The 12126-nt window shown below is 44.6% G+C and overlaps 1 protein-coding gene across 1 annotated transcript; it reads left to right on the top strand.

Annotated features, from left to right (window-relative positions):
• The first annotated feature begins 708 nt into the window (after positions 1–708).
• c19h1orf216 (chromosome 19 C1orf216 homolog) lies at positions 709–3617 on the top strand. The gene is made up of 2 exons (XM_079231749.1): positions 709–821; positions 2070–3617. Exons 1-2 carry the CDS (start codon positions 817–819, stop codon positions 3190–3192), a joined length of 1128 nt encoding a protein of 375 aa, XP_079087875.1. The 5' UTR covers positions 709–816; the 3' UTR covers positions 3193–3617.
• The last annotated feature ends 8509 nt before the right edge of the window (positions 3618–12126 follow it).

Here is a 12126-nt window from a genome sequence, read left to right as displayed (position 1 = left end):
TATATAATGCATAACTATTGTTCTAGCAGCAGTCCAACCAATATTTGTCTGGGAGCTATACTTCACGTTCACATAGTTATTTAAATAGCATTAAAACAAAGGCTGCCACTATAAATACCCCGTCTTTAGTGTTTGTCAGCGACTATAACCTCCTGTACGCCGTTAATAAATGATAAAAGGGTGAAAGGGAGCATAACACACAGGCTATGAACACAAAGAAGCTCCATTTAGGAGTCTTATAAAACTGCCTGTGTGATTTATTTTTGTGTAGTTGCCAGAGGGCCGAAGTGGCAATGGAACAAGACCTCACTGTAACTTTGCAATTAGGTCAAAATCACGACAGCATGTGGCTGTTAGGGATTGTGACAGATATTATATATATATATATATATATATATATATATATATATATATATATATATATATATATATATATATATATATATATCATGACGGCCATTGTTTATATTCTCAACGCTTCCCTTTTCCTTCAGTCCCAGCCCAGTGAAGGAAGTGCCATTATCCCCTCATCCAGAATCACATAGTGAGAGGATGGGAGGAGGAGGAAGAGGAAGAGGAAAATAAACATAACATAGGAGGCACGGAGGAGGAGGAGGAGGAGGAGGAGGAGGAGGGGCAGTGTCCAGCTTCTCCACGGAACCAGCAGAAGAAGAAGAAGAAGATTTTTTCTTTTTTTTTAAGGTAAGAAGGAGCTCGAGCGCGGTGCTAACGTGGCCGCACGGCAGTGTGCGTCGGTCACTTCGCCTTTAGCCGATGATTTGATGTTTGTGAGCTGCGCGAGGACACGGCACAGACATGGGGTGAGCGTTACGTAAGACGCCCAGCGCGCATCACATATTACCCTGCTGTTTTCTCCCCTCTGCAGCGTTTCCATGTCGTTTCAGAGGAAATACCGAGGCTTTTATGTTGTTTTTGTTGTTGTGTAAAACGGATGCACAGCTGTCGTGTTTCGTGTTTTTAAAAAACAACCTTACGTTCATCATAAACCGTACATGCAGCCGCAGTTTGCCTTTTTTTGTGTGTTTTCTGCCGTCGACCTTGTCGCGCAGATCACAATATTATTTTCTCCCTCGCGTGCAACACTGATGTATTAAAGCAAATCATTTCCCAAACAGACTACGCGTTGTAGGTTTTATTTATTTTTACCACATTATTGATTATTTTACATAAACGTGTTTCGCTCTGCAGCGATGAAGAATGGTTGATTAAAAAAAAAAATGTATACACGGAGAATCTGCTTTTCCCCTTCCTCGTGACCGGGAAGCATCGATCAGTTTTCGCCTGCTGCACGCGCGCTCCCGACAAAGACACAGTCGCTGTCCTTCAGCACCACGTGAACGCGCGAGAGGAGAGGAGAGGAGAGGAGAGGGGGATTGATTGACAGCAGCCTGAAGTCAGGATTAGAGTAATTTCCATTCGGAGGAGACATGTAAATATTTGATGCTAATAGAAGTGGAGTGTGCCTGCCTGTATTTCTAGACCTTATAAACAAGGAGTGTGTGTGTGTGTGTGTGTGTGTGTGTGTGTGTGTGTGTGTGTTTTATCTCTAACATTTTAAATCACATCAGGTGAAATTATCAACAGTGTGTCATCCCTTTTATTGTTGTTTCGGCTCATTCAAGTCTGTCCAGTCTTTTGTCTTCTTTTTTTAAATGCTGCATCTTTTTTTCCCAAAGTGTGCCAGAGCTTCTTTCTTTTGGCTCGGCCAAACGATGACTTGTTTGTGTATCTTCTATGCCGCTGCTGGTTTTGACTCGTGTGCTTGCACACAAAATAAACCTGCACAGGCTGGAAAACGCGCTTGCTGTCAAAGTCACATTCCAAAAGCGTACTCTGCAATGCCGCCAGATTAATACGCTCTGTTTTGTCTGGAAATGAATCTCCCGAGACAAACAACGGGAAATACCGCATACCGTTGGTTCTGTGGGTAACATTTGGCCTTTTCTTTCGACAAAAGATAACTTTATTTACAAACGCTCTGCCAAACAAACGTTGTCTGAACCTGAGGCTCTTCAGGTGCTGTAATGTTCTGTCCCATGTCGTTCCAGTGAGGCTCAGTCGACGTCAGCGATGCTTCACCATCGGGACCAACCTCTGAACTCGGCCTACGGAGGCAAAGGAGGCTCCGGCGATGGCTCCTCTTCCTCGCTGCGAAACAGGAAGTGTGACAAAGACGGCAACTTCAACTTCCTGCCCGGCAAAGACAACGAGGGCACCGGAGGGGGAGGGGACGAGAACCGAAACCCAGTGCGTCCCCGCAACTTAGGCCCGTTGGGCCGCGACCCACCGAAGTCCTCCTCCTCCTCCTCTTCCTCGTCGTACTCCGGCTATCACCACAACCCGGGGCTCCTGTCGCCGCGCTCCCGCCAGCCCTGCTGGAGCCGCCTGGAGCCGCTGCCGGAAATCGAGTGCGGGGATGACGGCTACGGCCGAGTGCCTCCCGACGGAGCGGAGGAAGGCCGGCTGCAGGAGGAGGAGAGGAGGGTGATGAAGAGCCACGTCGGGGAGACGAAAATGGAGACGCAGAGGAGGAAGAGCAGCAGGCCGAGGGAGGAAGAGGAAGACGTGGCGTTGCAGGAGGACGAAGACGAATGGGGCGACAGCGACTCCGAGTCTGAGTGCAGCAACCGGTCCGGCGGCAGCGCGTCCTCCATCAACATGGACAGCGCCGGCGAAGGGATGCTCATGGGAGGCTGGGACCGCATCGGGGTCGGGGAACCCAAATCCATCCCCCAGGAGGGCGACCCGAGCGGAAACGGCGCCCGAGAACCGGCGGGGAGACGCCGGAGCCTGAGCCGCAAGTCACTGACGGGGAGCAACCTGGGGAACCTTCTGGAGGAAGGCGCCGACCGGTCCTCGGACTCGGACGGCGACGCGCCCGAGCTGATGGACGCGGTGTGGACGCTGCGGGACCGCGAGCGCTTCAAGGCCCAGGAGATGGAGAAGCACCAGGTGCAGCTGACCATGTACCGCCGCCTGGCGCTGATCCGCTGGGTCCGCACCCTGCAGGGCCGCATCCAGGAGCAGCAGAACCGCCTGCAGTCCAGCTTCGACGTCATCCTCACGCAAAGGAAGGAGCTGCTGCGCATGGGTGCCGCCGCCGCCGTGGCCAACGCTGCCGCCGCCGCCGCCGCCGTCGCCCCTCCGGTCGCCGTCGCCAGCCAATCGTAAAGAGAGAGAGAGATGTGGGAGGATCTGAAACAGGAAGTGGTTAAAAACAACGTTTTTGTTTCATTTGCTTCCATTCTGAAGACATTTCGTCGTCTGGTTTAAATCAAAAATAAAAGACTCCCATCGTCTTTGAACTTCATACTCATGTTGCTGATTGTAATGATTTTCTTTTTCCTGGCGACCCACCCGCAGCATCAATACATAAGTGTATCAACGCCAAAAGTGTTTATATCTAAATAAAAACAAAACGATATTCCGTCTGTACGCTGTTCTCGTTTGTCTTGACCTGTTCGTGAAAAAAAATGTACCAAAAAAAAAAGAGAATATTGTGTCGATGTTCGAGATGATTTGCACTCTGAGGTCATGCTGTGTGTATATATAGAGAGAGATGAAGGTCAATTCAAAGAATAAAGTTATATGATATATCCATATTTGTTTGTGTTGTCTGTTTTTTTTGCACGTTCGTACAATCTGAACTCATGAAAGAGGGTCTCACTCTGACTTTTAACGGATCTGATCTGAGGGGAAGTCCAATCTTTTGGCTGATAGCAGCACTTTGGGAGCCGAGAGCCTTCGTTTCATAACAGCTCAGCATGTTGATTTCAAGGAGCAGGTCTATCAAAGCTCCCTCAGTGCAGATAGGACTCAAGAAGGGCCGGTTGTTATCTTCTGGAGCTGTACTTGCTGTTCTGGAGCCCTGCATGCCCCCCTGCCCCGGGGCCAATGACCTTTCATCGAACAATTGCCTCTTTGTCAGCCGAACAAAGTTGGTTTGTATCGGCTCATCACACGGGGCCGTGTGCGTGTGCGTGTGCGTGTGTGTGTGTGTCTTCTGTGGGGAGTGTGATAGTGTGAGGCTCAGGCCTCAATCTTTATGGGCATGGCTGGCTGCTGCTGCCGCGGGCACTCCCGAGATCATCTCACCTCCTTCCATGTGCATGCGCGTGCATGTGCGTGTGTGTGTGTCAGAGAGATACCAGCCGCATTGCCACCCCTATAATCTCCATCCTGAGCAGGTCTGGGTCCCCCCCCCCCCCCCCCCCCTCCGCAGGGAGCCTGCGTGTCTGCGCCCCGGGGCCTCGCGGGTCCCTATCCGGCCGCGGCGAACAGACGCCGGTCCGGTAGCGCGCAGGAGCGCCAAACCCCGGGGCGGGTTGTGGGATAATCCCCGACCGTGCCTCCCAAACTATATAACTCCGCTTTATTTGTGAAGCTTATCGCCTCTCCTGGACGCAGGCGTCGCGGAGGAAAGTCGGCAGTCGATTTACATATTGATCCCCGTGTTCGCTGGCTGAAGGTTGGAGGTTTTAGAGCGCGAGGATAACATGTTTACACCGGAGTAGAGTGACTTGTAAGCACCGCGCAGGCAGACACCTCTGTAGCAACAAGAAGGGACACCGAGGGGGAACAAACAGGCCTTTGATGGAGGCTTCTGTAAACCAGCGAGACGGGATTTCAGGGTAGTTAGGAGGATTTCATCCAAACAAAGCGTGCGAGGAGATAAATGAGCCTCAAAGCTGCTTTAGAGATGAATCTGATCGGTTTCACCTCAGGAGAAAGGGTCGGGGTATTTTTAGAGCAAAGACAGTACAGTGAGTAATAAACCCCTGGTGGTATTGGCATATTACCATTTCCGCCTATTAAAAAACAAACAAGTCAACATAGAACAAATGTCGGTGCTTCTTTATAAGACAGTCGTTATGCAGAGTACAAGGTGTCGTTAATGGGTTCATTACATCATGAGCTAATAGTTTATGTTCGGTTAAAGGTCGTGAATTTTTAGATCAATTTATAATTTGCCATGTAATACAATCTGATTCTCATCTTTTTGAGTCATCCAATGTGCAGCCGTGGATGTCGATGAATAAGGGTCACGTGTCTTCACCTTTCTAAAAGCCCGGCAGCGCACACCTTAACGAGCCTTCTATGTGCTTCTCTAGAGGCTGCTGTGTTAAAAGTTACATAAATAAATGGATTGTTGTCGAGTTGTTCTTCAGCAGCGCGTTCCCCAAAATGTCAGAGGTCAAACGGAGCACGAGCCGACGAACTTAAGAGCTAAAAACAACAACAACAAAGTCGTCTTTATTTTTACAACATAAACATTTGTTCCGTCCGATGAATGGCTTCTAGCTGATAAAAAAAGGTATTATAATTTATTAATCGACAATAAAACCATAAGTTCGCCAACAACGAACGTATCGAGAAGGCTTTATTATAAAACATAAACATAAACACACACACATATATATATATATATATATATATATATATATATATATATATATATATATATATATATATATACATATATATTTTTTATATATATATATATATATATATATATATATATATATATATATATATATATATATATATATATATATATATATATATATATATATATACCGTCGGGTCTCCTGCTGCTGGAGGCGCACTGCTGTCTTTCTATGCACTCCTTTTCATTAGTCAGCAATAAAAACATATTAATGAGAGGAAAACAACACATGATAAATGACAGGTATGTTTATTATTTTTTGCAGTGCAAAACTTCGTGGAGAGCAGAAGTGCACCTTATGGCACCCCATGGCGACAGATGTGGCTGGAGGAGGGTACGTCTCTTTCTCCTGTTTTACCTTCTTCACAACATTCTTAGGTTTTAATGTCTGGAGATCATTTGAATATGTTTTTTTTTATCCCCAAATTAAAAAAAACGTTCAAGTTATTTTTTTGTTATACGAGGCGTTTCCTTTACAGAGACACTTTGACCTCCTAAAAGGCACATGACTGCTAATACGCCATTATATATATATATATATATATATATATATATATATATATATATATATATATATATATATATATATATATATATATATATATTTGTATATCAACAATTAAGAACAGAAATAAGTAGAAACCCTTATCTTTCTATACTGAATGACTGCGTTTAGGCTATATTGGTCATTTTAAATACACAATAATGCTGCACAGCAGTAGTTACAATAATTATAAAAACAAAGCAAAATATCCTCCCTCATTTATACTTTTTTATTTAATTAGAATAATATAATAACACCAACAAACAATACATATTCAATGATAGAGAAGGAGCAGGAAAAGCAAAGGGGTTGTTTATTGCCTTTCCCTTTAGCAGAAGACAGACATCAGTGATGAAGAGGCCGAGCTGACATGTTCCAGGCTTTCCTCAAACAATTAATCAGGCTACAAATAACTGAAATATTATATTATATGAGATATTTGTTTTTTTTAACCAATCAAACATTATTTAGAGTTTAACAGCTGACCTCCCATTGCCTGACCTGTGACCTGACTGTTCTCCCCATTACGTGCTGCCAGCAACTAAACAATCTTTCCCATTATTTCCTGCTGAGAACATAAAAAGAAGAACAAACATCATCCGTGTGTGTGTGTGTGTGTGTGTGTGTGTGTGTGTGTGTGTGTGTGTGTGTGTGTGCGTGTGTGTGTGTGTGATTTTATGGACGCTCACACATTCATTCATCTCTGACCCGGAGGACACACGCAGAGGCTTCTTTGTGAGGGTGAACAGCGGTGAGCAGAGTCCACTAGGGGGCGACACTCCATCACAGAGCCGCTCGGGTCAGAGCAGCGGCTGCTGTTCCCGCGCTCTGCCACCAGGGGGCGGCGGAGCGCGCACCGGGTGGATCCTCCAGCACGGTGCACTTAACAGGGGGACCACCTGGGATCTGGAGAGGGTTCCCCATGGGAGGTAAGAGACTGTTGTTCCACTACATGTGGAATTGATATGATGTAGAGGTTCGTGACCTGAGATCGGGACATATATATTAAAAACAATATTAAAAAAACATATTTATTCTAGTTTTTCCTACTCAAATGTCTGCAAATATTTAGATGAAACATGGAAAACAATTTTTTGTTTTTGTTTTGTCGAACTGGTTTTAAAGAGGTCACAACGACTGTTTGATGACATAATCATTATACTTATAGTTTTGGGCAGCCTCCCTTTTCCCATTTCCACTGAGACTACACTGATAGATATTTTTGAGAAAGAAAGAAAAATCACGTAAAAACGTCCACTAGGAAATTACAATTCCATGTTGACTTATATGATTTCCCCCAGGTTTAGTTTTTCTTTTTTGCATTCATATTTTATTTACAAGAAAATATATTATTTGGGAGAGAGTTTGTAGTGTCTCTGAACCCACTTTACCCTTTAAACCCTTTAAGGTTGGAAACCATTCCTCCTCCTCCTCACCGTCTTGTACCATCCTGGATCAGAACGATCCAGCTCTCCATCCAAACTATAATGTTCACACTGAGAGAAATGTTCCACATGTTTGGAACCATCTCGTAACTTTGGGATGCCGACTAGAATTTTAAATATATATTGCGTTGGGGCTGCAGCATACTGCAGAGCACTGGATCCAATGACCCACCACAACATACTGGGTTAACTGGGAGAGGAAACAAACAACCCATGTCAGTTCATCCTGTTACTTTACATAAACTTGCTTATATTAAACGTATTTGCCACATGGGTCGTTAAGGATTGTATCCTTTGTGGTTTGAAATGTCATTTCCACACTATTCTTGTACAACTAACATTTGTGACATCAATCTATGGGTCCAGCCATTAGCGTGAGGTTTAAAAACACTAATGACCTTTGCCTAAATTCCCCTCTCCTCTCCCTGTTCATGAAAGCAGTCCTTCCCATGTGTGCACATCCATGGCCTTGTAAGCTCTAATTCCTTTTGCTGTCACATTTACAGTGTTCTTTATTTATTTGTATCTCTCTCTCAGATTCAGATTCCTCGGGGACTCGATCGGAGGGCCGCGGTCTTGTACGTGGATGCCCTTGACATGAAAAAAGTTCGGGGACCCCCGCCGAAAGCCCGGGCTTTGGCTGCTGATAACTCTGAGCAGAGATATACATGTGCGCCCTATCATGCTCTCCTCTCCCCTTCCTGCCTCTGCCTGATGTAGTGTGACAGTGTGTTCGCCCGCAGCACTCTGCTGGCGTGGAAACAATCAGCTTTGACAGAAAGGGGGTGGTGGTGGGGAGGAGAGAGGGAGGTAGAGGAGTAGGGAGGGATGAAGGGTGGAGGGGGTGGGGGGAGGAGGAGAGGGAGGGGGGAGGCTGCGGCCCGAGGCCCGAAATGATGAACTGATAGAAAGACCTGTCGTCAGAGGAGAAACAACACAACACAACACATAGATAGATAGATAGATAGATAGATAGATAGATAGATAGATAGATAGATAGATAGATAGATAGATAGATATAGAGATAGATAGATAGATAGATAGATAGATAGATAGATAGATAGATAGATAGATAGATATAGAGATAGATAGATAGATAGATAGATAGATAGATAGATAGATAGATAGATAGATAGATATAGAGATAGATAGATATAGAGATAGATAGATAGATAGATAGATAGATAGATAGATAGATAGATAGATAGATATAAAGAGAGAGAGATAGCACAACTTGCAGATTCAGTGAGAAATCACTGCCAAAAAAGTAATCAAAAATTAACATTATTGTAAAAAATATAATTTATCATTATTACATTCATAAAATGTCATTCATGTAACACATTAAATTGTATTTATTTTTGTGATGTGAAATAAACCCCTAGTTGTATCAAATTACTCTAAACAATAAGTCAGAGGCACTTTAATGGTGGAAAAAGGACAAAGTGTGAGCCTTTATAGAAACTGTGGGATTGTTGCTCTTTTTTGGTAAATGTTGTTACTTTGTTGTTGTTTTGGTAAATGTTTGTACTTGTCTGTTCAAATACAATAACCCTTGCATGTATTTTGACTGAAAAGAGAGTTGAATCTCAAGAGACAAGAACAGGAAAAGAGAAGTGTTTTGACAGTTCCCATGTTAATTAATGACACATTTCATTAAACGTGTCACTGTGTTTAACTAATAATCATCAGTTTTGTGCTATTTTTCCGCTGGTTCCCAAGCCCACTTATTGGATTGAAACAAATAACAGTCTCATCAGCAGCAGATTTAGACAATCTAAATTTGCTCTCAATTGGCTTAATTCGAAAAACATGGAGCAGAACTTGAAATGGACAGAAGACAAACACAGGTTTATCAACCAAAACATCTAATTATGTGTGTATGTGTGTGTGTGTGTGTGTGTGTGTGTGTGTGTGTGTGTGTGTGTGTGTGTGTGTGTGTGCCCCGACCTGTTGACTGAAACAGCAACTATAGGCCTTCAGTGACCTCAGCGTCAGTCACCACTTGACTCTTCACTAATTCAGTTAAAGCAATCAGTCCATTATAGTGGGCCCCTCAAAACGCAGCAGTGTTTGATTCCCGTGTGTGTGTGTGTGTGTGTGTGTGTGTGTGTGTGTGTGTGTGTGTGTGTGTGTGTGTGTGTGTGTGTGTGTGTGAGTGTGTGAGTGTGTGAGAGAGAGGAGTGGGAGGGTGTGTGTGTGAGTGCTGATGGTTCAGCTGCCTCGTCTGCTATAACCAGCTAATAAATATGAAAACAGCAGGTTAAAACTTTTTTATTCGTCCCGTGCCTGAAAGGATTAAACCCTTTCTATAGAGTCCCGTGAAAAATCCCCCAGACCTCATAAAGCCCGATGTTGTCCCATAAAACGGCGCCGGACAAAAGGCGCAGAAAGGGGTCTCTTTCACGCATAAGGGGTTTTTCTCAAGAGCGCATTGAGGAGCCGGACCCGCCCATAGATTATCTGGCTGTCGGTGAAAGCGCGGCTGGGAGCGGCAGGTGCGTGTGTCGGGCATGGGGGGTCGCCGGGGAGGGGAGGACCCGATGACCACGCGGAGGGGAGGTGGACTAGAGGAGGGTCGCTATATATTGCAGCTGCCGGCAGGAATGTTTGCAGATTGTCACTTTCATTTAACTTGCTCTTTTTCTCTTTCTCTCAGCAGAGATGGAGCTTCCCCTCCTCTCTTACCCAGGTTACCCCCTCCCACCCTCCCACCTCCTGTGAGCCGCCGAGGTGGGGCTAAACGGTGACACCCCTGTCCACAAAAGCGACGAGCGTCTCGGGTCGACCCTCCCCTGCCCTTCGCCCCCCCACCCACTCCGCCTCGGTGCCGTGAAATCGCGGATTAAAACTGATAAGCAGCGAGAATGATACGGATCCCACCGTTTTCATGGGACTAAGTGAGTGCCAAGTAACTCGCGAGGCCGGGTTAACACACTCTTTAACTCCCCTCGGTCCCCAGAGGCTCCCCTTTTCATACAGGTTTTTGTGTGTGTGTGTGTGTGGGGGGGGGGGGGGCTGTAGATGAAGCTGGGCTTAATAATGCAGCTCATGAATTTATCTGTGCAATTTTGGCACAAACAAAACAAAACAAAAAGAAAAGAAAGCCCAAAGATTCATTAATCAAATATAACGACAAAGAATGCAAATCGCGTGCGCTTTTTTTTGTTGTTATCTTAATTTTCATGCCTTCAAAAATGAAGAAAAAAAACCTGCAGGAGAATGAATGTATCGGAGGAGATAGTCCCCTCCCCTTGTTGACCCACGCAGGCTGTGTTTTTGCGTATAAAATGGCCTCCTCGCTCACACCTTGGTCTCTAATCTCTGTCGTCCAAACTGTGTCCCCCTTTTTCTCCTCTTCTCCAAACTGTGGCCCCAGGGCTATGTGTGGGTCCCCTGCCTAATCCTCTCCACTTTAAAACTCCCTGCTATTCCGCTGGGCTTTGGCCCAAAAGTGCGACACGACGCTGCTTTTTTGTTTTGTTCACACCATCTTCCAGCAAAAAGGGATTAATGTCGGCACCATTATGAATAATGAGAATGAATAGCAAACAGCCGTCTGTTTAATCTCGCACCATTAAATAAAGGAAAGAGTGTCCTTGTGCTTTTTTGTATTCTGTATTTTATTGAACGGTCTTTAGCGCGTTGGAGGAGGTGACGGTAAGTCACCATCTGATGCGTTAAGCCGGAGCTCTGGCTCTGAATGTATCTCTTAATTAATGTGTTAAGGAAGGCAACAAAAGGTCTGATTTACACCACAGAACATGAACTAATCATGGGACAATATGCGCACAATGATCACAGTCATAGTGTCTTCTGCACTTCTGAATTCATCTTATTTCATGATTAGTGAATTTGGAATATGTTGACTCTGTGTTTCAAGTCAAGCACTTTTGAGAAGATGTTATCTTTATGTTCTTACTCTTTTTTTTTTTTCTTTACAAAATGTTATTATGGTCCGGTATGACCAGTAGATTATGGTTGCTAATAGTTTATGTGTTCACGAATGACTTTACTCTTCTCCACTTGCACTGTTGGAAAAGCCTTGCTCTTAGAGGAAACACATGCAAAATAAAATTAAAAAAACGTGGGTCATGAAGAATAAGCAATTCCTAAATAACAGAAGATAACAGAAGATAACTTAAAGTCTCCCTGTGGTGTTGACAAAAGTGTCTCCTCTCCTTTTCCAGGGCCTCAACAGTTCTCTTCCTGCTCAGTTTCAACAACACTCACTGATCATAACTCCAAGATGGACGCAGCAACATGACGTAAAGCCTAAAGCATCTATCTATCTATCTATCTATCTATCTATCTATCTATCGATCTTTTCCTCCTTTTTTTTTGCTAAAAACTCACATGATGGAGCAAGCTGCAATGCTTTGAGCAGAAAGAAAAGCTGTTGTCAATGTGGCGAAATCACATAAAACAGTCAGAAATAATTGGACTTTGACAAAACGCCTCTTTCTCTTAAAGTGTCTCCTGTGTATCCCGACCTCATGCGTCCTCTCTCACACACACACACACACACACACACACACACACACACACACACACACACACACACACACACACACACACACACACACGACGGACATTGCAGCTCGCGAACGAGGATATGTGAAAATGAAATATGAAACAGTGGGGTGATAAACTGGTAGATAATCATCTTT

This window comes from Taurulus bubalis (genome assembly GCF_910589615.1).
Source record: "Taurulus bubalis genome assembly, chromosome: 16".
Taxonomy (NCBI): Eukaryota; Metazoa; Chordata; class Actinopteri; order Perciformes; family Cottidae; genus Taurulus; species Taurulus bubalis.
Note: the sequence above shows the minus strand (reverse complement) of the source record. Positions and strands in the feature narration are given on the sequence as shown.